This window comes from Ischnura elegans, chromosome 1, assembly GCF_921293095.1.
Source record: "Ischnura elegans chromosome 1, ioIscEleg1.1, whole genome shotgun sequence".
NCBI classification, from domain to species: Eukaryota; Metazoa; Arthropoda; class Insecta; order Odonata; family Coenagrionidae; genus Ischnura; species Ischnura elegans.
In genome coordinates, this window is record NC_060246.1 from 29,847,785 (window position 1) to 29,873,734 (window position 25,950).

At 37.4% G+C, this 25,950-nt stretch overlaps 2 protein-coding genes across 2 annotated transcripts; one reads left to right on the forward strand and one right to left on the reverse strand.

The window, feature by feature from the left end:
* Positions 1-7: 7 nt before the first annotated feature.
* On the reverse strand, positions 8-1,588 carry LOC124157848 (U8 snoRNA-decapping enzyme-like). Its single transcript, XM_046532895.1, has 3 exons — positions 727-1,588; positions 380-646; positions 8-255 (listed from the first exon to the last, which is right to left on the reverse strand). The coding sequence occupies exons 1-3, from the start codon at positions 934-936 to the stop codon at positions 58-60; spliced, it is 675 nt and encodes a 224-aa protein (XP_046388851.1). The 5' UTR covers positions 937-1,588; the 3' UTR covers positions 8-57.
* On the forward strand, positions 1,338-20,337 carry LOC124157840 (formylglycine-generating enzyme). Its single transcript, XM_046532881.1, has 5 exons — positions 1,338-1,754; positions 8,085-8,238; positions 12,664-12,835; positions 14,621-14,807; positions 18,330-20,337. The coding sequence occupies exons 1-5, from the start codon at positions 1,338-1,340 to the stop codon at positions 18,534-18,536; spliced, it is 1,137 nt and encodes a 378-aa protein (XP_046388837.1). The 3' UTR covers positions 18,537-20,337.
* The last annotated feature ends 5,613 nt before the right edge of the window (positions 20,338-25,950 follow it).

Sequence of the window (25,950 nt, forward strand, 5' to 3'; positions counted from 1 at the left end):
CGGCGAATAAAGAACATAAGATCATTTATTTCTTCTAACACATATCACAAACAATTTCTACTTTCGTTCCTTGGATACCTCCAAACTATTAGCGACTGCTGTTGATATTTCTTCAGAATTGAGAATCCCTAACTTTTCTAAGGTTAACAGCAATTGCTCTCGTGCATTTCCGATAAATGAGTGGCTCAAAAATGCAGGAAATCCTCTTAGCCCGTCCCCCATAGTATAAAGAGGCACACGGAAAGTCCCCAGAACCTAGAATAAATGAAATATATCTCTAATGTAACATGGTAACTACCAATTTCGGCGGCGAGTAGAGGAAAACAGAATTTTGGGGAACATTTTGTACTGCTTTTGATTTTAGCAAATTACGCATTACCTCCTCTCCATAATCTGGGGCTTTTAAACAGTTCCCTTCAATGGTACATAAGTCCTTTAAGTCGATTTCTCTGGCGAAGAAGTGAACACAAAGCTTCGTGCTTTCCTGTACATGAGAAACCATATGATGCTCTTCCTGGATGGAATATTTAGTTGTGTCTAATTGCATTTCTTCCCTGAGCTCGCGATTTACAGCATCAACTAAGTCCTCTCCGTCGTCAACTAATCCTCCAGGAAATCCTATGAGGCCATCAAACCGCATGTGCATCTGTTGAGAATGAAATGCGTTTTTTAATACTCATAGGTCATACTTAAATACCAAGCATTTTTAGAGGTCTTAAGGATTACCAGAATCGCCGCACGGTACTTGTAAATACCGAAAGCACAAGAATCATGTTTTGCGTAGATCATGCAGTGGGAGGCATGAGTGTATTCTCTATACTTTTCGGACTTAACATCCACCTTCTCCAAGTATTTAAAATGACATGAGTCAGTGGGAGATCCGAAATGAGAGGTAGGGGCTAAATGCCCCCATGTGTTATCACCCGTATTATCCATTCCTTCACTGGCAGTGACCTTATCACGATTAGGCGGGTTGCTGGAGAACTTCCTTGATGCGGTAACCGCAATAACCTCGCACCAGTGACTTTCCGGAATGTAACGCGGGTACCACCTTCTTTACTTTACATTTGAAGTGTTGGCTGTGACAGTAACAATTCCGTAATTACCAAACAAACAGCATTTACGTCAATCTGTTTTAAAACAAATGCATTTCTACTGGCGAAAGTGAGGAAAGTGGGGGGAAAGTCACAAAATTTCAACAGATTTCTAAACCTATTTTTCTAAACTATCAAACGTTGCTCAAACACCTCACCACGTAATGCTTGGGGCTTGTTGTTAAGACGAAGGTTAAGTTGTGTCGTGTTTTTTGTATTAAAACCTTTTTTGAAGCTTTCATAATGAATATTCTTTCATTAACTTGGGTTTTGTTGATGACAATTGGCGAGCATTGCTCTCATCATTTCCGGGGGTATGAAGTGTTTTTCGCCGAGTCTTCGAAAGTGGATAGAAGCTGCGGTTGCTCTAATTTAAACCGTGAAAGTGGACAAATGTGCGTCAAACAAGATGACTTATCGGACATGAAGAATCTCAATGCAAGTAAACGCAAGGTGCTTAAGGGAGACCCGCGAAGTACTCCGAAAATGGTTCGCATCAGAAGTGGAGTCTTCACCATGGGCACGGATAAACCTATATTTGTGGTTGATGGAGAAGGGCCGGCGAGGAGAATTCATGTTGACGACTTTTACATCGACGTGCATGAAGTTAGCAACTTACAGTTCGAATATTTTGTAAACGACACAGGCTACACCACTGAGGTATCTTAATTGTAGTTCGCAAATTTTATTTTACTGACGAAATATTTTGTCTTTTTCTGTTTATACTGATGCCACTTTGCACTGATCAGGTGTTAAACTCTTTGTTTATGCAATCATTTTTTTATGTAAAGATGATGACTAATTCGATTGCGTATGTTATCAACATAGCCTGAAAATTTACCTTATTGGTCTTCACGGTACACCTAGATTGTTTGTTCGTGTATGTAAATCCATTGGGAGTTCACGTAAAACATACTCTTTGAGAAGCATGTCATAAAAATCGTGAGAGATAACGGTATTTATTGCATGATATATCTCACAGTTTAATGATTGTATCCGATAAATATCATGTGCGATCATTTCCTTTTATTTTGGTAACAAATACAACACTTTTAAAATCTATAATTATACGTTACTCATGCATTGTTCTAAAAGATTGGCCAGTTAAATGGAGGCAGAAATCTGTGGTTCAAAGATATTCCATGCCACCCACAGATAGGTAATCGGTCTGTACTTAGCTGGTTTCTGCTCAGCCTTTGTAACCTCTTTCTCAGCTTGTGAATCTGCTGACGGACTGTGTAACCACTTTCAAAGACACTCATCATTTAGCACAACTTTGTTTCCACTTCCACATGGATTTTCACTTCTCTTTAACCCTTAGACTGCGTGAACGTTTTTATATATTTTGTACGATGAACTGTGGAAAAACGTTTTTAAACATTGGACCATTGCCCGACTACCTTCTTCAGTTTCCCAAAATTTTTATTGCTACCTGGGTAGAGCCCAAGTGCACTTTTCCACACTGTAGGGATCGCTATTGCAGCTTAACTCTCCCCGACCATCCCAAAAATACAAAAAGTTCCCGCAGCTTAAGGATTAATTGATTTATTTGTTCATTCCTGAACCACCGAAAAAGCACCATTTGCCTTTTACGTCAGGGTTTTCAACTTAACAATGAAACTTACAGGAATATCCATGCCCTAGATTGGGGCAACCTACTGAGGCAGGACTCAAACCCACGACCTCTTGTGCAGCAGACCATGGGTTAACCCCACTTTCACCGAGGCCAGATTGATGCTGTAATAGTTATCCTTTTTATTAACTTTGAAGTCCTGATTTGGTTTCTGAAAGTGAGAAAATCCAGCAACTGTTAAATAAAAGTCAAGTCAATAACAAAATATTTGAACCTGAGACTTCTTGGTTCGCATCCCTGTTCTCTAACCACTTTAAAATAAGTACAGTACTAAATGTATTGGAATGACTGTTGGCCATAAATTGGTTTAAAAGATGCCTACCTAAAATGCATTTCTTTCCATATTATTACCATCTAAGAAACATGGGCATAAATTTATTCTACTTTAAGCTTTGTTAAGACAATAAATTATTGTGGTTCATCCTGTGACTTAAGTCAATAACTGATCCCCAATCTTCTATAATAACTTAAATTTGTATTGAAAATTTTTGTGTGGAAGGCAGAAGAGAAATGGATGCTTAAAAAAAGTTTATTAAGCCATTCATAGGGTAACTTGACCATACTGGAAAATACACTTATCATAAATTTTAATTTCCTTTGTTGCAAATCAGAATTTGTGTTTGAAGGGCGCTATGATCATTCACAGGATCATGGGAGCAATATAGAACATGTTCTAATTTCACAGAATGATCATGCGCATGACGGTTCATTCGCAAATTTTTGCATTATACACGGCGAAAGATGTCATTGGCATGATTATTCAGCATGGTCATTCGCCATGCATAGGGGCCTTAAGGGTGATTTTTCCATCTCATGAGCATTTAGCCAGCTTATAAAATAGTTATAATAACAACATTGTTTATTAATGGGCAATAAAACCCACTGCAAGAGTAAAATAAATAAAAAACAAACCAATACAATAATGTAAAAGAAAGACAAGGTAAACACTATTCGGTAAGAGTATGCAATCATAGAAAAATGAGAAAACCAAAGACAAGATATACTTCACTACGCAATAGTACACAATCATGACTCAATAAGAAAGGCCATTTAAAAAAATAAATGGAGTCATAAGTGACATTACAAATTCACCTAGACTCACCGAAAGGTAATTTGGAAAAACCAATCATTATTATGCTCTTGAACATTTACCTAACTGTTGTTTTAACTAAGTTCTTAAAAGTAGTTATTGTTGTGGCAAAAAAGCCCAAGTCATAATTGGTAATGGCATCTCTCATTGCAAGAAAAAAAATAGTAGTTTCTCAAAAATGAAATTGTGAAAAATAAAAATGATATGCTTCGGGAGGAAACTATTGGAACTCTTAGGGCTACAATCAGCATTTAACTCAATTATTTAGCATATGATATGGAAAAATAATGGCAAATTGCTTTCTTAGCAGTTGGAGGAAGGCTGAATTAATGCATGCCATCAGCTCATTGCAAACGGCATTAATCTTATTTACAATGTTTGACGATTAATGGATAGATGTTGTCATGTCCCAATTCTTTAGATGTGTCCAATGATTTTAGCTTTAATAGAACAGCATACTCCTAATTATCCGGGCTAATGATGGGGATAGGTGGCACAAATAATCGAAAAACACAAATGATCCTAACTTTCACTGTAAATTTTCGTAATTTTCATACTTAGGGCAAATCAAACTATCAATTATAAACTCTGAGCATTGTCTGTTATTTTAGATCCCTTTCTGGAATCATTTGGAGCCATCTTTCCCCAACCGCAATCTTTTTAGCGGATAACATGGTTTTACTCGTATTCCTATTGCTCCATGTAATACCTGGTTTCCGAAAACCGTGCACCGGTATCTGATAGATCACGGATTCAGAAAATTGTTTTGCACAAACGCTTCAAAACTGCTTTGTGACATCAGAAACTACAATGTCAGGCACCACCCTACGTAGTCGCATCTCATGCAAGTTGCCCGGTAGGCTGCTTCGGGACATGGATCCTGGATCACTGAACGCAATCACGCTCCATACCGTTTATATAAAATGAACACGGAGCTTCCGTGAAGGTAATGGGCACGCGATCATGCCATCGCGCAGTAGCGATTGTGGGAAACCTGGATTATTGGCAATTTGTCTATGAAGGCGAGTGCCCACCTATAACTTATGCTATCTCTACTTCCACTTCCCTCACTGCCTTCACTTCTATTATTCCCTTCCTCTCCAGTTCGACCATTGACTAGTCACTGTGTAAATATGTCAGATTTCGACGAAATCTCCTGTTCTTTTGGGTGGTATTCAACCAGATGCGAGGCTACGGTAATAATTGTACATTTGCAGTATGAAATATACAATTATAGACATCTCTCTTTATTTGCGATTGGTTAACCATTGAAGAATCTTCTAAAATTAATCAAGATTTTTTTCCTGCCGCTGATCGTTGTCTGCATGCTAGAGCAGATGTCCAAGTTAACTTGAAAAATTCCTTGTCTGAAAGTAAATGAAATAATTCCTTTTTTCAAAGAGGATTTAATGGAAGCAATAATCCCATTGTAGCCTTGCGTTAAAATGCAAATATATTGGTGGTTTTGCGTCCAATTAGGTACCGTATAACCTCGTGTAAGAGGCGCACACGTGTAAGAGGCGCACCCCTATTTTGAGGATCGAAGCTATAAAGAAAAAATATTTTGCGACATTTTTTTTATCCTATCGTGCGGTGTTGCAGATTTATGCCTGGAATTTCGACAGTTATCGAAATGTCCTCTTTCAGTACTATTTGAAAGAGGAAATTTTGATAACTGCGGCGGCATAAGAGGGAGTAGAAAGAGTTCCGATCCTCTCTTTGCATACGCCATCGCTCTACGTTGCTTGTCCTACTCACGAACAATTTTGTTTAAAAGCTGTCGCAGGAGTATTGCAATAGAATTGCAGCCGTGGAAAATTTTAAGGCAAAACACGACAGGCAAATGGCATGAGCTTTCCCAAGAGATTGAACAACAATCGGGGCAATCTCAGCGCCGTAGGATAATAACCACGTCGTAGATTTAAGGCCCCTTGCACACGCACCGATTTTGGACGGCCGGTAAAATATCGGCCGTCCACATTCCAATAGTGAACAATGGGAGAGCATTGGAGCTTGAACACGTACCGACCACACGCCGGCAACGGCAAAATGCCGGTTAGCTGCCGGCTATTGTCACTGTGGATCGCCGACGCCGGCTCAAAAACTTAGCAACGTATCGTTTGACCGGTAAAAATCCGGCGTGTGTGCAAGCATCGCTTCGCCGGTAAAATATCGGCCAATATTTTACCGGCCGTCCAAAATCGGTGTGTGCAAGGGGCCTAACTAAACTACACTCGGCTCTCCATCAGCTAATGCCTCTGCCGTTTTTTTCCTTTCCGAGACTCCACAGGAAAATATCAAGTTACAGGGGAGCAATGGAAACGTGTTTCATCCCTACCCCATTCCACCAACTGACCTTTTTCGGTCTACCAGGTTCAATTCCCCGAGTTTCTGGAGGTCAAATGCTACGTGAGCCACCTTCTGAGCTCGAAGATATCTCGATATCTTTCAGCAATTGTATGACATGCACGAGGTTCTAAAAAGAATTAGACCTAACGCGACGAATATCTGACAGCATTTAAGTTTTTTGAGCTCTAATTGATTGACACAAAGATTTATAGCTAAAGTAAGGCTACTAATATTCAACATAGTCCAAACAGCACAATTTCGGAAGAAACAAGCGTAGCATAAGCGCATTCAAACAAGACGAGACGGACTGGAAACTCAGGCAATGCAAACTGCGTATATCACATTGCTGCGCCTTCGCCCCTTCGCTTTAAAGGCAACGACGTCACATGCAAGATCGGACGTGTTCTTCCTTTGCTCCTTCGCTCGTAGCTTGAAATACGGAGGGGAGGGAGCCCTCTTCCCCTCGACCTCTCCTTCAGCGCTCTTCACTTATAAGCATTTCCGATTTCTTCTATCCACCATTAAGTCCAACAATGAGCACACTCGTTCGAATTTTTTCAACCGCAGGTTGTGACACCAATATTACTATATGCAGTATAAATGCCGCGGGATGCCCACTCGTGGCAATAAATTTAGCGCGCGCTCCGGAGCGAATCACCCCGCGCGATCTTTTCAATGTTCACCTCTGGGGTACCGACGTGACGGCGCGATCCTACAAGAAATTCAAACAGGAGCATTTTAAAAATACGTCACTAAGGGAGAAACTCCCCTGTCTGCCGCTTGATTTTGACCCAGGGTTTCAGATGACTGACTCACGCTGAAAACCAAGGCCACTCAGTTCCCCTTGAACTTGCAACCGGTGAAGGGGAGGGGGGGGGAGATAAGAAGTTTGTGTAAGAGGCGCACCCCCATTTTCAGCTGCAATATCTGGGAAAAAAGGTGCGCCTCTTACACGCGCTTATACGGTAATTGTTTTAACTGTGTGAAGTGTAAAACTTATGCATGGATAAGCCGCAACACGGATAAACTTCAGCCGGATAATCGGGAGTCTGCTGTAACTCTTTTATTGAGATTGAAAGAGAACTTATATGTACAGTGTTTGGGAAGTCAGGCAAAACTTGGCATGAGGGTTGGGCATAAGAAAATACAGAAGAGAACTGTGTAACAGATTGCTGATGCCTTGGGTATGATAACCTCTTTGGTCACTGTTCTGGATGGGATGAGAAGACTAGATCAAAAAATTTCCCATGGTGATTTGGAACAGTGTTGCATTGATACAAATATCAGAAAGAAAAAGATTCCCCTATCCTACTACAGATGAGGTCATTTGAATCATGCTAAAGGCTGTCACACCAACTTGCAGTGGGTTTATTGTGATCACCAAATAAGATTTAATTTGATTGCAGTCAGGGTACTGATGCACAGCAATTTCGATGAGTCAGATTGATCAACTTACCTCACTTGATGATTTTGGTGGAATTTACTCTACATTGATTATTACTACATTATTTTTTGCAGTATTGACGGATAAAAACATTTGCTCAACGTTTGTATTTTCAGTTTCAATTAGAGAAGCTTTTACATGGTTTTTCGTGATAATCATTAAACCGCCACCTCTATTTTTTATGCTAGTGCTTGGATCACGGGGATTATAATGAGGGAAATCAATTTCTGAATCATTGATGTCTTTAGTTAAGCTGGTTTCAGTTAATATGAAAATATCTCACACAGAGCTATAAATCCCCGTTTGCATTTGAACCATTTTGGACCTTAGATCTCTCACGTTTTGGTAATAGGAGTTAAGTTCTCTTATTTCGACTTGTTTTTTGAAGGCTTATTCACAATTTTAGGAATTCCACAGACACATTTAATGGTAAGGTCTGATTCGCTGAATATGCCTTACATTTCAATTTTTCAGGCTGAAAAGTTCGGTGATTCTTTTGTGTTTGAAAACTTGCTGAGTGAAAAGACACGATCTAGTATTACACAAGCTGTAGCTGCTGCTCCATGGTGGCTTCCTGTTAAAGGCTGTGATTGGAGGCATCCTGAAGGACCTGATTCATCCACTAAAGGTTATTCATGTATTCATCACAATTTGTTGATTTTATACTTTAATGAATCTAAGGCCATAATGCATTCAATCATTCTCTGATCAAGTGCCCGAAAGAGTACTAAAATTTTTTTTTTATCTTGTTGAATATAAGTTTCAGGTATTTTAATTTGTCAACTGTCATTTAGGATGTCATCTCACGTTGGTTGTTAAGGATTTTGTTGATTTACTTTGTTTGAAGTTTACTTTACTAATGGTTGAGAATAAAAACTGAAGCAAGTGGGGCCTAATTTTTATTTTTCATAATTAACAGCTGAAGCTAGTCCAGTTACCCGAAGACTTTGTCTATGGATTGCTGCTATAATATTTTTTTATCAGGTTATGGGCTTAGCAGGGATATTGGTAGAGAAGTAGGCAAGTTGGTAAAGAGGACGTTTGCTTGAGCAAATGGTGATAAACTTCGGGTACAAGTTAACAAAGAATCTGGCTTGAATATTTTTAACTCTGTAACAAGAAAAAAAGAGGAATGATGTCTGGACGGTGGCAAAATCAAATGATGGATAGCGAGTCAACCCAGGGGTGATTGCCTCTGACAGATAAACTTGAGGGACTGAACTATCACGAGTGGACATTAGGAATGGCAGGGTTATTCTTAAAAACTCAATGTATTGAAGCCATCCAAGGATGTTAATAATGGACGATAGAAGAGAACAGTGTGTTAGTCGCGGCTGATCCACCGGATTATGAGGTGAAACGGAGGAAAAGGCTGAATTACACATGTCTAGGACTCATTTATTGCAATGTTCAGAAGACTTTTATTGAGCATGTGGATGCCTGCGTTAATGCTAAGGCAGCATGGGAAGCATTGGAGACCATGTGCACGAGTTATGGGGGCTCTGAGCTATGCAGCTTCAATCGAGCTATGTGGAACACTCACAAGACTAAGGAGATGAGTATTCATCTATTTGTCGCCATAATAAACAATTATTGTAGGAAAATCAAGAAATGGGGTATGGAGATTGATGACGACATGCTAGCTAATGTTTATCTAAATGGTCTTCCATCTGACTGGAAGTTTTTTGTCCAGAGCTAGCGGAAAGGAAAATGAGCCTCAAGGGAAGTATTGAGTGATATGCTTGTCGAAAAGCAGATGTTATTCGGGCAAAGAGAGAATTAAGAGCTCAAATCAGAAGATAGTAGCAGTACACATCAGGTTTACAAGGTCACCAAGGAATCAGAGTTTTCTGAGCATGGTGTGAACAGATTTGAAGGGAAAGGAAAGAATAAGGGTAAAGGTGGAAGAAAAAGCCATCTTTGTGTCTGTTATGAATGTGGAATAGTGGGACATCTATCTTTCCAAAGCCCTGACAAGAAACGAAATTCAGTGGGGAAGACTCAGAGCTTCTGATGTTACTGGGGGATATAAAGCTTTGTGTACTCACCATGATAAAATACCATAATACCAAAAAAAGTATAGGAGGTGAGGAATAGGGTAGTTTCCTATTATTTTTTTATTGCCTTAATCGAAAGATTATTACTCCTGGAGTACGAATTTCACACTTTTAGATTTTTAAATGATGATATCTATTTTTCGCGATTAAATGAAAAGTGAAAATTTTCAAGCGCGCGAAAATGCAACGCGTAAGTAGGAATGATGGGGAAAAGTCCGTGCGACGCATTTCTGGTTCCCCCTCCCGCCTCGTGAGGTGACCTTGATCGAGGCTCTGAGCGCTGATAGGACGCAGGATGCTAGCGGGTAGCTGAGTACCTTGCTGGCTGGTAGCGCTTGGCTTAAAAAAGGTTTATTAATACCTTATCAAACGAAGAAAACTTTCCGACCTTAGCCAGTTTTAATAGGTGATTATTAAGACATGTTTCCCTTAGCTCTGTGCCTCATGTATGCATTGGTAACCTCAGACGATGTATAACTCCTATCCTCTCGTGTAGAAACTAGGTCCCTGTGACGTCACGTGGAGTGGAATCGCATGGGCGCCAATCTGACCTTTTTCAAATGAGGATAAAATTTGACCATTGCCATTCACCTAAACCGGTATTTCAAAAACCAAATAATTTGTATATTATGAATACACTAATGGTGGGAAACGAATCGCAATCAATGCCTTTCGTTTTCTTTGATGAAGGAAACTACCCTATTGTGAATACTAGATGGTGGAGCCTCAGACCACATGACTTATAGGAAGGATTTATTCATAAACCTTCGTCCTATTACTGGTCAAGTTGTTGTGGGTGATGGATATGCTCTAGAAGTCAGAGGAATTGGTACCATAGAATTATAGATCTCCAGTAAATGTGGTTGGTTTGATATTGATTTGTCAGATGTGCTGTACATCCTTGACTTGAAGGATAATTTACTCTTACAAGGAGTGTTAGACAATGACGGAATGAAGTTCTCGTGCTACCAAGATGTAAACGAGATATCAGATAATGAATAAGTTTTCTTGAAGGCAGCTTGTCAATAATTTATACTATATCACTACAGTGGGAGGAGTCAGCATTGAGGATGTCAAGATTATTTCAGAGGCTTAGAAAGCATCTATAGTATCCACCATAATTTGGCATGATAGAGTAGGGCATCTGAGTGAAGATGATATGAAGAAAATTTGTTTGGATAAAAAATGAGGAATTGATCACTTTGATTGTGATGCTTGTAATGCAGGAAAAATGGAGAGGTTAAAATTTCCATGTAAAGGTGTAGAAGACACAAGTAAGGTCCTGGATAGAATGCATTCAGATGTGTCAGGTCCATTCAAAACTAAGACTTTGAATGGAGCAAAATACTTTTTCACATTTATTGATGATTTTACGAAGTATTCATTGGTCTACCAATTGAAAAAGAGGTCTGAAGTACATACAATGCTATGTATTCAATTTATTTCTCATCCACTGAATAAATTTACACTGAGGTTTACCTGGGAGTAGATGTATTTTTGCTGGCAGTGATGTTTCTACCTATCTCAGTATTCCAAAATACAATTGCTACAAAGAATTCCTCACTGCAGAGGCTTCTGCCAGTTTAAGAGTCGCCATGAGTGTGTAGTTTTCCCAACAAAGCGAAGAAATTTGAGTCGGCGACTTTCTAGCCTGTTGTTTACTTGAGAATGAGAGACTGGTTTGTGTCGACTTCTTTGGTAGAAACTTTCTCTACCAATTTCTGAGCTCACATGCATAATTGGTAATATCGCTTACAGGGTCTTATAGTCCAAGCTCCAACTATTATGAAGAAAGACCTCAGACATTTGACTATCATTTTATTGCAATATCATACAGCATTATGCTTTTCCTAAAATGTTGTCATTTACTGGAATACCAATCATATTCCCTGGAAGCAGATTAGAGACTATTCCATCCTTTTTCCATGAGATTGTCTCGTGGTCATGTATCCTATGCAGCAATCCTAATTAATACATCATTAGAGCTACTTATGTTAGATTTCTAAACGAAGTATGAAAACTCTCTAGAAAAAACAATAATTTATGCATAACTGACCAATTTCTCTATTTTCTGGTCCACTACTATTTAGTTACTGAACTACCATTCATTGAACAGATTGTAATTTTTGCCGAGCAAGAAAGTGATTCTGCATGTTTCCCCTCTCCATTAAAATAATCCTGAGTACATACCCTCTTTCATCATCCTAATGGTATTAAGCTATAATGACACATTCTCATGTGTGGATGATTAGACAAATATGTATAGCTTTTCTCAGACTTTCAGAAAAATTGTTATTAATACTGATTTTAACATTATTATAGTTTTAATGTTAATAACATAATAATATGAATTTTAATTCTCAAATAGTCGTCTTTGTTCCATTTCAAGGCCCTTTTACAATGGCAGATACATATAGGGGGGCACCCCCTTATGGGGCTGCCCATTTTGGCTCTCATTGCAGAACCAAAATTGTAAATTTTTTATATCAAAAGATGAACTTGTCTTGTATATGTGTACAATCAGTTCAAATAAAACTTTCTTGAACTTTGCTTGTGACTTGATTATTTTTCATTAATATAAAAGTATAGGTAGCCCAAGATATCTTTTGATATAGTTTTTTTTGTGTCTGCTACTGCCCTTGCATTGGTATGTAGTAGATAAATGGGGTGCCCACCTCTAATTTGGGAAAATTATATCTGTTATGATGTGCTGTGATTTACTGGTATGCGATGTTTTTATTAATCTTGCTACATATTATGGCCATGCTTTAATCCAATCTCTGTTATATTATTGATGTAATTCTAGTGTGAAAATAATAGATTTAACTCCAAGGACCATAGTCTTTTTATTTTGTATTTTGAAATAAGCATTAGTATGCTTTCAACATTTCTTATTTGTCTTTAATTGAAAGTAGCGATTTTATAAAGGTTAGTCAGTGAGGAATAAAATAATTTATGAGCATTTGTCACTCATGCATTTTATTTTCAATATTCAGATAGAATGGACCACCCTGTCATTCATGTCTCCTGGAATGATGCCTCAAAATATTGTGAATGGGCTGGCAAAAGACTTCCCACTGAAGCAGAATGGGAGAAGGCTTGCCAAGATGGCTTGAAAGATCGCCTTTTTCCCTGGGGTAATGCTCTCAACCCAGGAAATAAGCATAGGTAAACTTCTTACTTAAATATTGTCTAATCTTATTCAGACATACTCTTTATTCTAAATACAAAGTGCGTAATTTAAAGTTCCAAGCAGTGTCCTCTGCATGAGAAATTAAAAAAAAAGATATCAATGAAAACTAATATTAAAAATATTGGTGCCTGCATATTTAACATAACTACAACTTATAAGAAGAATTAAAATTTAACATCTTATCTTTAAAATATTTATTAATTTCAATTTTGAGAAAGAAAATTAGTTATTTGGTTGATTCAATCTCAGCCAATGTGGTCTCAGTAGGGTTCTAAGACTAATTTAAAAGTCTAGTCGAAGACTAATTTAAAACTGACTTGGAAGACTAATTTAAAAGTTTCTAACTATTTAATATTTTGGTGCAGATCAAGCCATGCAAGTAAAAATGTATGTACTGGTTTGAGTGGTGTGACCATAAAGATTTCAGAATCCATCCCCAGATGAAAAAACCTTAGACCACTCTAAGACATCCAAAAGGGTGGTTGCATGCGTAACTGCAAATTCCAATTTTAAACTGACTGCAATATATGTATGTGATCAGTGGCATAACAATGAGGGGGGGTGAGGGGATACATCCCCTTCCCCCCCCCCCCCCCCCCCAAGCCCACATAGAAGTAAAAAAAATAATTTAGAACTGATGTCTAGTTTTGACATATAATAACTACATCTGCTTAAAGTTAAATTTTTAGTGCCAAAATGATGTAAAATGTATTTACAGGCATGCCATTTTTCAAAAATTTTACCAAATTTTGCCTTGGTGAAGGGGAAGGGTTCGCCATCCCATCCCCCTCCTTGGCATATTGCTAGTTACGCCACTGTATGTGATGCATAAAGTGCCCTTGACGAATGTTGGCGGAAGATGTGGTCTGTTCCCGTTTTTTTGCGCACAGAGCTCTTAATCTTCCAAATTGCTAAGGTAAGAATTGCATTTGTCCCAAGCACGCTATATTTTTTGATTTAGTGGTGTAATTTAATATTTGTGCGTAAGATTTGGTTGAACTACAGGATGAAAGGAGTCAAAATTTTCATTGTTATTGGTCCGTATTTTGCAAAATTGGTCAGTTATATCTTGGCTACAATCCTGGCTCTTTACATGCTGATGGCTTTGAGTGGAGAGGGCAGTGGCCATGGGGTAGGGTGCTTAGAGTGTAATGCAAATGTTGATCTTTACTTAAGGCTTCAACGAGAAGTCTTGAAAGAGCATGTTCTCTTGCTAGATTATTTAGCTTACTTGCTTTTCTAACCTCATCAAAATAGACTTGCCCCAGCAAAAACAAGTTTCCTCAAAAGTGCCATCAAGGTTCAACTTCAGTGTAAAATTTAGTTTAAACTATATTCATATGAAATCCTCTCATTTATCTTCTCTGTGATATGCCTTGCAAGTCAATGCTCAAACATAATCAAATCCACCCCACTAGTTAAATTGTAATTGAAAATGTCGTATTTCTCCGAATATAGTCCCCCTCTGAATATAGTCCCCCTCTGAATATAGTCCCCCTCTGAATATAGTCCCCCCCCCTAATTTTGAGGCTTCAGTTTCGGGAAAAGTTAAAAAAAATGCATTTGAATGTAGTCCCCCCCTTTACTTTTACCATAGGCATTTTTGGAAAAAAAAAGGGGGGACTATATTCAGACATACACGGTAATTCATGCTCCATACTGACTTTTTCAATTAAAGTACTTTGTGGTAAGGTGTCGAATAACTGATTTCACAGTATCTCATCTGAGTTTAATTGTATACAACCAATCTTGTTTTTCAGAATGAATATTTGGCAAGGTGATTTTCCAAATAAAGACAATGGAGATGATGGCTATGTGGGCACAGCTCCTGTGAACACCTTTTTGCAGACCAAGAGTGGTTTGCACAATATGATTGGAAATGTTTGGGAGTGGACACAAGATTGGTGGCAAACTCGTCACAAAGCTGGCACCATCGCTAAAAATCCAGTAAGCATTGGATTGCATTATAGTTCATATTTGGGTTACTCTTTTTAATCAATATTATGCGTTTTATTAAGTAACTTTAAGTAATAAGTTTTATTATTTAATTGTCGAACTGTGTTATAATGATTACGGTCGATATTATTGGTAGCTCCATAGCGAGTGTTGTTTGGTTGATCAGAAAAGTATGGGGAAATCATGCACCTTGAGTCCATTTCACTGCTTATGCTGTCCGGGATGTATAACTCTCAAGATAACTCAACACTTAACATTGATTGCAGGGTGATTGTGAGATGCATTTTTCACCATGGTAAGGCATCATTGTGGCAAATAAATGAAACCTAATATCCTCCCCTACAATTTACTGATCTGCATCCCCTCCACCTATTTCCTTGCCTGGGGACGGCCATGAAGCTAGTTGCAGATGAAAGAGATATTGCATCAGAATAATGGGTGTTTTCAAGAGCCATGATCTATGGAATTTTCCCATAACTGTGAATGCTCCTTAGATGTTCAATTTGCAGGCTATTAGCCATTTTTAGAGTTTTTGACCGTAGTATTTGTTGCTATCCTGGCTGGGTGGTATGGGTTAGTGCCAACTTGGCACTACTTGGCCTTATTTCATGGATCACTTTTTTTTCTCTCTGGCTTAGATAGACTATTTGTGAATGTAACATAGTATAGGGGAACCTCGATCTATCAATTTTTCAGGGTGATAGACGAAAAAAAACGATGAGTGCGGGAATGTTTGGCTAGGTTGCATAAGTCCCAGGAAACAAAGGATTTTTGCACGTAATTATGAAATTCGTTAAAAGGATTCAAACAAGATTTTAGCCAATTACAGGAATGCTAGTACTTTATCGAGACATTTAGGTCATATTGTTGATTCGACAAATATCTCTTTCAAATATCCTAAAGGAACACGCCACTTTGCTAATAAAGTTTGCTCTCCACTCGGCATTTACCCTGCTAATATGGATTTCTCCCTGATGTAAAAGTTCTTATCCATGAAATGCCATTTCCAGTACAGGTATTCACGAGAACAACATGCATATTATGCCTAAAACGCTTTCGCCGGCCCAGTGAATGGTTGTGAGATGGCTCACATAGGCCAAAAATAATCAATTATTTGTAATGTTCCTGTCTAATAAATATATTTTTCGTGTAATTAAGGCAATGTGTAAAGTGTAAACGATGTTGTGTTAATCGTCAGCAGCATGCCCACCTGATCCTTGGCTTCATCCCACTTATTGTTTTCACCAGGTAGCTCGCTCTAACCCCCCCACCCCTACCGTCATGTGCTTGCGGTCAGCCCGAGGCGTTCTCAAATATTCACGGGCTTCTATCCAGGATGCTTTTCTTCATATTCAATTATTTTCAGTACATGTTTTAAAGTACTCACTTGTTTCTTCGGAAGGGCGATGGTTCAAAGACGTATAAAAATAAAACTAATGAAGATGAAACCTGACTTTATCAAACCCACACTGTTAATACTTGCTAGTTTGAAGTCATCCTACCCTGGAAAGTACGGAACCACTCGTGCGAGGTGGAGTTCGGAACTGATGCTATAGTGTACGTCTTACACAGAACATACTGCAGAGGGTGAAGCATGACCATATGACTGCGGCATGAAATTTTTTGTCCTAAATAGAAGGCAACTTACCCAATTTTTTTCTAATTAGCATAGTGCCAGATGAGCAGATGAATTCGGATTGTTAGTAGGGAGAAACAAAATAGCCTGAGAAAATATCCCTTCGTGATGAGCTCTGTCAAGCGAGACTTATAGTATAACTCATAAATTGATAACTGATAATAACCTGCTATCCTGTTTTCGGAAAAATGCCACATTAACTGCTGAGAAGTCCAGCTTCGAGGATATCGAGTCTCGCCAGAAATCATCGTTGTATTTTTCCAACTATTTCCTTGCTTTAAATGCTTAAATAACGTTAGAAATACATCATGTTTGGTCTCATTCTTTTTTGAATTACATGCACATTACAAATATTTCAATCTTACAAAAGTGTAATACCAATTGCCGAAATTCATTGCTAGACACCTTTTGGGCTAATAAGTGATTCATGCAGCAGTTGACCTCCAGAAACTGGGAACTTTGAAGCAGGGGTAGGCTAAAAAAGGTCAGTGGGTGAGAAAAGGGGGGATGTGAAACACGTTTCTATTGTTCTCGTGTAACTTGATATTTTTTTCGAAGCTAAGGTCTATGTAATACGATCCCTGCACGAGCTGGGGCCTTTTGTTTGATTTTGGAGAAGAGGACAGCGTCAAAGTGGGGGAGGTGAGTGCTGAATGGAGGGGGATAGCGGATCTTGGGAAATGTGCTAATGTTATTATCCCACGGCATTGAGTTTCTCTCTATGGTAGTTTCATCTCCTGGTGAAGATTCAAACTAATTGCCTGTCATTATTAACCATTAGACACATGGTAAACACTTCGTCTCATTTTTGTCAAAAGATGGATGCGGGAAAATATACGATGGGACAGCGATCTTCAAACGATCAATGCAGGAAAACGATTACCTTGGGGAACGAAGGATGCAGGAAAAAATTACATAGCCTTTATGGAACTTTATTTGGGACCAGGAACAGCGAATGATGAATGCGGGAAAACGATCAATGCGGGAACGATAGATTGGGGTTCCACTGTACAAAGGAATGCCATACATACTGGTCATAAACTACTGGGAGTTAGTCTGGTAGCCACTAGAGATTCGGGAGTCTACGTTCTCTGCTTAGATTGCTTGAGCTATTAAGAACAGGTAACTTAGAGAGCTATCCAGATAATATGTATTAAAACCTTGTGTAGTTTCTTAGTCTGACAGAAACAATAAAATAAGAGATATTTTCCCAAATGGATGAAAGGAATGAATTCCTTAAATTATCCTTTTGGCAAAATACAATGCAGGTATTAAATAGATCCAAGTTGAGAGTCAGTTGTCAAATATCTTCAATGCACACCTTCTTTTCTTTGTAATGTGCTTTTGTCCTACCACATTCGTATTGAGGTGGCTTGTAGGTCAGTGTGTAGATATACCTACCTTGCAACATTTTTCCTTAAATTCTTATATATGACAGCTTCGTCATTGATTTAAACTCAGAGAAAAGTCTGGATGAAAATAGAAGGCTATTATGAATCCTGAAGAACTTGAAAAAGTTGGGATTTCTTTATGGACGCTGCCAACAATGAATTAGAATTATATGGAGTGATTTTATGCACATCTTCAGCACTCGTTTTATTGTAATTTTACTGTAGTTGTTATATTCAATATGGTGATTGTATCGCTGAAGTCACTGAAATTATTTCAGTTGTATTACCTATTTCCTAAGGGAGTTTTAAAATTTGTTATGAATTATTTTGGTATTGTTTCTTTTATTCTTCAGTTCCAATTCTGGTTCTAAGCTTAAGAAACATTGGAACCAGTGTTAGAAAAAGCAAACCGACCCATCCTTGCAATTTATCTTTACATACTAAATGTGTTTTATCTGGGCTCTTATGGTGTGTATTTTATTTCAGAAAGGGCCAGGAACAGGAACTGATAGAGTGAAAAAAGGGGGGTCTTACCTTTGCCATAAAAGTTATTGCTACAGGTACAGATGTGCTGCTCGAAGTCAGAACACTCCTGATAGCTCTGCTGGCAATCTAGGTTTCCGGTGTGCTGCCAATTCATTACCTGAATATTTAATGGAAAATGATGGAGTAAATATAGTCAAAGATCTGTAATCATACCACAATTTTTTTCCTAAAATTCATATAAAGTGTTAAGGATGTAATTTATTTTGTGGTTCCTATTTTATGGTCTGTTATAGTTACCGGTTAAGAAAGGAAAATTGTTATTGCATATTTGTGGCAAGAGGTCGCAAATTAGTGTATTATTGAAGGTATGAATGGAAGAACCAGATAATAACCAAAGGAGAAGTTTAGAGAAAAATGAGAAAAAATAATGGTTCTTGCATTCACAGAGTAGAATGTAAGTGTTACACAATGTCTTCTGAACTCGTTTGGAACTCATTTTTGGAAATAATAACGTCTGCTGGCGAAGGGAGGGAGGGGCGTCATGTGTTTTTGGAAATATCATTTTTGCAAAAATTGATCGTTATCTGGCTCTTGCACTCAGGTCTTTAATTAGGCATCATATGAGAAGCATTTTCAGTATTAAAAATTTGCATTTTTTTATGTGTCCGACGATTTGCTACCTAAGTTTATGGAAACTATTTATTCGCTTCTTCTATAGCATACCTACTATGTTACCTCTTGCTTTTGCAAAATACTAGAATCAAAGGGATCAAGTGCACATGTTCCTTGATTATCTTTTTGTTACTCTTAACCTGTGATACTCTCCGTATTTCTGTTTATCTATTGGATCTAAATTTCAATACTAGAATATATTTATACAAAAAATAATTTTAATCAAGATGATATCAGAGGCCTGCAAGCTGGTAGAATCAATCCTTGACTGGTACCCTATATTGGTTGAAACTGAGCCCAACAGACTTAAAATATTGTGAACCAACTGTGGAGTAAACACCTCTAGCATGCTCATTTGTGGAAGAAGACAGTCAGGGGTTGCATTGTTTGGCCCTAGTGTGATGAGAGGAAATTTTGGCAGCCAGGACTCATGGAAATATTCTTCAAATTCATTTGGGTATCCCTGAGCTTGCCTCTCTTGCATGTACCCTGGCGGAATATGCCTGGTTTTTGCATATGTACCTCTGCTCTGTATTATGTGTTGGATGATAGAATGGAGAGATGGAATTGCCAATTAGCATAAAAAGAAGAGTATAGCTATTCTTGAAAAATGAATAATTCTAAGAACTTAAATGACACTCATAATGACAATAAACAGTGTACACACGCAAGTGCCTCACAGCCTCATTAAACTGGTGTGTGAACTTTCTCTCTCGTGATAGGAAACAACATACATAATTGACTTTGAGCACTTCATTGATATCACTCTTAATTGTGTGTGTTTAGTGTGCAAGATCTGTGACATTTATTTCATTTGTAGTTTGTTTTTCATTTGAAAGAACATTTTGAAAAAGGAAAGATATTTTTCTTACTGTGTAGCTGCCATGTGACAGATCATTCATGTACAATTCAATCATACATTATGGTGAAAGGAAAATACATGCTTTAATGTAGTTTTTGTGGGAACTTGGTGATATTTTTATTTTTAAAAATCTGTCTCTCATGCATTTACAATTGAAGAAGTGAGGATTTGTAATTAATACCATTGAATCCAATTTAAAAATACCCATACATTTTTGTGTTTTATAAGTATAATTTTATACCACTCACGTTTGATTCAATGGATTTGCTAGTGCTTTGATTTCTTGTTTCATATGCTTTATATTTTAAGTTTTAAAATCTCAGACCAATGAAAAATGTTTTTATATGGTTTTACTGTAGGTATATGGTTAGAATTAGGTTATACTTGTGCACAATTTGTAATGGTATTCACTACCTGTCATTGCAATCTTATGATAGTGTGATCAGTTACAAGTAAAAGTTGTTAATTTTTTAATTTGAATTTTATTGTTCACCTCTACCACTGATGGCATCATGGTATCACAAATTTTTATTACTTTTTTCTTCACATTTCTCCTCATTTAACCTGTGATCAATTCATTTTAAATACTCAAATTTTAAAAGTGAGAGCTATATTTGTTGTACAAATTTACTCGAGCCTTGGATTGATATATTGCCTCAGGATTTAAGTTCATTTTCCTCTCTATTCTTTAACTGTCATAAATTTTGCTGTAAAGGAGATAGAAATTTTTATAGTTGAGTGGAATGGTAGTGTAAAATATTAGGCAGGAGAGGAAATCACCTATTGCTAAAATCTACCCTTAAAACTAGGCAAGAATTTCAGGCAGTGTGCTGTTGTTGTGTGATAATATGGAGCTAAAAGTATTGGTGAGTCACCCTTTACTTGTTGAGGGAGTGTTGGTAGCTATTAAAAAGTGTTTCACATTACCACTCCTCACAAAACAACCTTTCTCTCCCATTCACAAGCATTTTGAGAGTGTCTTTGTCCAAGCCGCAGAATTGCCCGCTGCGCAGCAACACAATCTTTTGCTTGAGCTTTGCATTTAATCTTTTGAAATAATTGCAAACCTCAACTTCCACTGCAACATTTCAAACAAAAGCAGCTTGTTCAGTTAACGTTGAGAGGAAAAGATGGAATTCCGAATGGTTTGTTTGGTAAACTTTTTCCTTAAATCTACAGAAAATATTTCACTTTTTCCTAAAATTCAATGGTGCTGTATCCCAATATCACACTATCAAACGATACCACCAAGAAATGATGACTATAGTAGAGAAATGATAATCTGGAACACTCGTGACCAGGCATATTTCGTAATTCAAATTTTCTCGTGTTTAGATAACATTCTATTAATAGAGTCATTTAACATCATTAGCAGATTTACTAACCACTCAACTGCAGTACTAACTGGGGTGATGAACAAAAATACTTTTAGTCAGTTTATTTTCTTTGAATTTCTGCTCATCAACAAGGATATTCAGATGAAACTGTAGCAAATTGAATCAACCGAGTTGCGGCTTCCTCATCGCCATTCTGAATGGGGTGCTGGTACCTTCGACTCACGAGTCGTTTGATTGGTCTTCACATAATGTTTTGCTCTGCTCCTTTTGATCCCAACACAGGACACCAATTTGTGCTAAATGCGATCTAATGGTTCCAAGTCATTTCTAAATCACCAGTTACTACCATATATTTTGTATCTAGAATTAGACTTCAATAATTATATGATGACTGAGGATACAGTTATTCTCCAAAGGCAGCTACTACGTTGGTTTCCTGGGTATTATTTTCATTGATGGCTTTCACCCTTTTCAACTATCATCTTGGTGGGCAGTCTATTGTTTATTCTATAATTATCTAGTCCACTACTTCCCCTTTGGGATAAAAAGTTTTGGAAAATTTTTAAAAGAATTTTAATTTTCATCATGCTCAATTAGGTAGTATATTTGAAGTAAATACAGTGGAACTTGGTTATAACGTCATCAAAGGGACCAGAAGATTTTTAACGTTATATCCGAGTGACGTTATAAAAAAGCAGCCTTAGTCCTTTCAGAAATATAAAACAACTGTCAACATACGCGATGCTCACACGGAGGTAGGTAGTGATGTGACTGATGATCTACCGTAACTAACGAAACAAACAATACAATACAGTGTGCCTGTGTCAGTGACCTTATAGAATGTGGGGGTGGGAAGGGATAAGACCCAGGTATGCGGGACAGCCCCTGCTCCCTCCAGACACCAATTAAACAAAAGAGTTGCATCCCGTCACCATCTCAACGTCCAGCTTGTGACCTGTTTTTGCTTTTGATGTTTCTACTCATGGTTTCTATGAACTTTGGGACATAATGCAATCACACTACCACTTTTGCAACCTAAGAATCGTAAAATTTTTGACGCTATACCCGAGCGTCGCAATATTTGTTGACGATATAAACGGGTTTTCGTACAAAATTAAATGTTCAATTTTGGCTGGTCTGTATAAAATGTGACGATAAACCCGAGTTGATGTTACAGCCGATGGCGTTACAACCAAGTTCCACTGTACACTATGGGAATTAGGGATACCTTATCATTTCTTGGTTTCAAACGATATCCATTATTAACTTGTTTTCACTCACTAAATATTAAAAAAAAACTTACGATGACATTATTTTATGCCTTTCATTTTCTCTCAAGTCTGTGCTCATCTCATTAGAAACAGCTGCCATGACACTTTGCTTCCAATGCTCTCAAAACTGGTCCATAAGTATAACACCCATAGCAAAAAGAATCGATCGTCCAGAGTGCTCCCAGTAGGAGCATCTTGGAGTGAAAGTAGCATTTATTGGACTGCACTCAAAGACTTCTTAGCCTGGAAAACTTACTTAGACGTAACTTATTATTCACTAAAATTTAGCATACTGTTTAGTAGTTTTCATTTGGAACTTGAAAATAAAACTTCTTATGCATCAGGGTTCTTTGGGGCTCATCACCTCGCGCATCCAAAATATTTACAGTACAAAAAAGGGCAATTAGAATTATATTTTAAAAACCCTTATGATGCTCCCTCCAGCCCCATCTTTAAAACTTTGAACATCCTCAGATTACCATGTGTCTATTTATTATCTCTGCTAATTTTTATGCGTAAAAATCTGGACGTTTGAAATTAACTCCAGTTTTCATAATAGGGTAGTTTCCTTCATCAAAGAAAACGAAAGGCATTGATTGCGATTCGTTACCCACCATTAGTGTATTCATAATACACCAATTATTTGGTTTTTGAAATACCGGTTTAGACGAATGGCAAGGGTCAAATTTTATCCTCATTTGAAAAAGGCCAGATTGGCGCCCATGCGATTCCACTCCACATGACGTCACAGGGACCTAGTTTCTACACGAGAGGATAGGAGTTATACATCGTCTGAGGTTACCATTGCATGCATGAGGCACAGAGCTCAGGGAAACATGTCTTAATAATCACCTATTAAAACTGGCTAAGGTCGGAAAGTTTTCTTCGTTTGATAAGGTATTAATAAACCTTTTTTAAGCCAAGCGCTACCATCCAGCAAGGTACTCAGCTACCCCCTAGCAGCCTGCAACGTATCACCGTTAAGCTTCGCCTCAAGGTCACCTCACCGGGCGGGAGGGGGAACCAGAAATACGACGTACGGAGATATATCCCGGCATTCATACTTAAGCGTCGCGTTTTCGCGCGCTTGAAAATTTTCACTTTTCATTTAATCGCGAAAAATAGATATTGTCATTTAAAAATCTAAAAGTGTGAAATACGTACTCCAGGAGTAATAATCTTTCGATTAAGGCAATAAAAAAAATAATAGGAAACCACCCTATTATGAAACCAGAAATAGGCAAAGCCTTCATTATAATACAGTGAGGACAAATAGAACTAAATTAGGTTTAAGAGAAATGGGACTCCAAACATACAATAAACTCCCGTACCATTTAAAAAACCAATGTGACTCATTGGTATCTTTTAAAAGGAAGTTGAAGGCATTCGTACTCGAAAAGAATTATTATTCTGTTACGGAATACCTGAGGGACTCCACAATCTAGTGCTTTTTTTTATTTTTTGAAAACATATTATGTGTGAAAATACATCTTGTACATAACATTTCAACTATGTATACATTTCTAATATACTAAATTGTATGAATCTCCTCCCTCCCTTTTTTTGATGTGTCTTATATCTTCTTATAGATCTTTGGACAAATAAATTATTACGAGCGTGCGGCGCCCACTCTTTTCAATGCAGGTCCACCGAGGGATAGGCACATTTCTAATTTTAAAATGTAGAAAAAAAGGCAGGGTCTTATGTACAAATTTAATTGGAATGTTCATGTACAAATTGAGGTCAGAGGACCTCTTTCAACACAACATTGGAAGTAATTACACTATCCTCCGTTAAACGCACATGATGACTCATACTTACGTATCAACAGGAGGCTTGAATGTGGAATCAGCCGCATTTTGATAAAAGTTATTTAAAGAATGCGAGATATTGTTGCAAATGAACAAATGTATCAGTTTGTGCGCCGTTAACGACAGGAATATTTGCCGGTTTTTGTTTTTTTTTTAATTATTTAAAAACCAATTTTTGGAAACAATAGCAATATTTAGGAAGTAAGATATGCTGTCGCATGTTCTCTGATAAATTCTGTGCATTTTGGTACCTCATTTGTAGAGTTTGGTTGCGTATAAGTTGAGAAAAAGGTACCTATACTGTAGAAATAATATAGAAGATTATTATTACTATATTTGGTATGGTTTCCCATGTCCATATCATCTTCTTTTTACATAGACTACCTTTTTTCTGGCTCATACATGTAGACCCCTCTAATATGGGTGGCCCTAATGGGAGTTCAGAATTAACCCCACCAGTGAAGCTTTAGGTGACATTGGAGTATGCAAACCTTTCCATCATCGCTAGGCTACAGCCCATGCAAGGGAAGGAGTGAATGAAAATACACTTGTGTGAATTGATTTACAATACATAATTTAAAACTTTGCCAACTACATACATATATTATACGTACCTCCTCTCCCTATTATTAGTCTAGACAATCAGAAGTTTACTGTATTCATTTACTAATATTACTCGGTTTTGGATTTGATCATCTTCATGAATTCAAACTACTAAGTCTGGATGCTTGTAAAATGAACAAACCTGGATTCTTGTAATGGGATCTTCAAGGTGGGATTATGGGATTTCATCAGGCCAAGAAACTTTAATTGGTGGAATTTTTACTTTGACTCATTAGTTATTACATACTACTCTTTTTGGCAGAGGTTAGAGAATCAAAAGTATGGGGAATGGTTAACAAAATTAACATTTCTACAATCTTTCATAAAAGTAATGAAGATAATTTCGGATTAACTGTACTCACCAGTTTACAGTTTGTCATTTCTAATTTACTGAGTCATTCATTGAGAAGAGGTAAATAACCTTGCAAGTATTTCCATTTAATTTCTAAAATGCTCCTTGCAATGATGATTGCTATGGTACATATTACATATACATATACACAATTATCGTCATTTTTTACATATGTATATGTAATATGTGTATAAAATGATGATAATTATAATTTGTACTGAATGCATGCTTATAAATGTCCAAATCCGACTTTTTTACCTTAATATTACTTTATTATGTAACAATAAGTCGTTATATATGCATACCTAGGATGGTTTTAAGGATATCTTAGTAAGCTATCCTTGTGAATAAGAAACCCGCAGTACGCTAATGTGTAATGGGTTGCGTTTTGGATCGATTAAGGATATTATCACGAAAAAAGTGCCCCCCCTCGACTACTTATGATTAGAGATCCGTGAAAGTGGTTTTATTTTTTGCTAAAATTCGTTTTAAAACTATGCGATTTCAGTGTTATAGAAAATCTTGGCGGTGTTATTATAGTACATATTGAAATTTTTTGCACATTTCTAGGTTTTTTATTACTTTTTGGTGCACATTTCTCAATTGCATGTTTTATAAAGCATTTTCATAAAATTAAATACAATTTCAACTTTACAAAATTTCTGATAAAACCAAATGAAGGAAATGGTTTGAGGTAGTACATATTTCAATGG

What these genes read in the sequence shown, in the direction of transcription:
- LOC124157848 (XM_046532895.1), bottom strand. Translation starts at nt 936, where the DNA reads ATGGATAATACGGGTGATAACACATGGGGGCATTTAGCCCCTACCTCT. An exon ending in AGTACCGTGCGGCGATTCTG is followed by an intron (nt 647 to 726) that starts GTAATCCTTAAG and finishes CATTCTCAACAG; the next exon opens with ATGCACATGCGGTTTGATGG. An exon ending in CCCCAGATTATGGAGAGGAG is followed by an intron (nt 256 to 379) that starts GTAATGCGTAAT and finishes CATTTATTCTAG; the next exon opens with GTTCTGGGGACTTTCCGTGT.
- LOC124157840 (XM_046532881.1), top strand. Translation starts at nt 1,338, where the DNA reads ATGAATATTCTTTCATTAACTTGGGTTTTGTTGATGACAATTGGCGAG. An exon ending in ACACAGGCTACACCACTGAG is followed by an intron (nt 1,755 to 8,084) that starts GTATCTTAATTG and finishes TCAATTTTTCAG; the next exon opens with GCTGAAAAGTTCGGTGATTC. An exon ending in GCACCATCGCTAAAAATCCA is followed by an intron (nt 14,808 to 18,329) that starts GTAAGCATTGGA and finishes ATTTTATTTCAG; the next exon opens with AAAGGGCCAGGAACAGGAAC.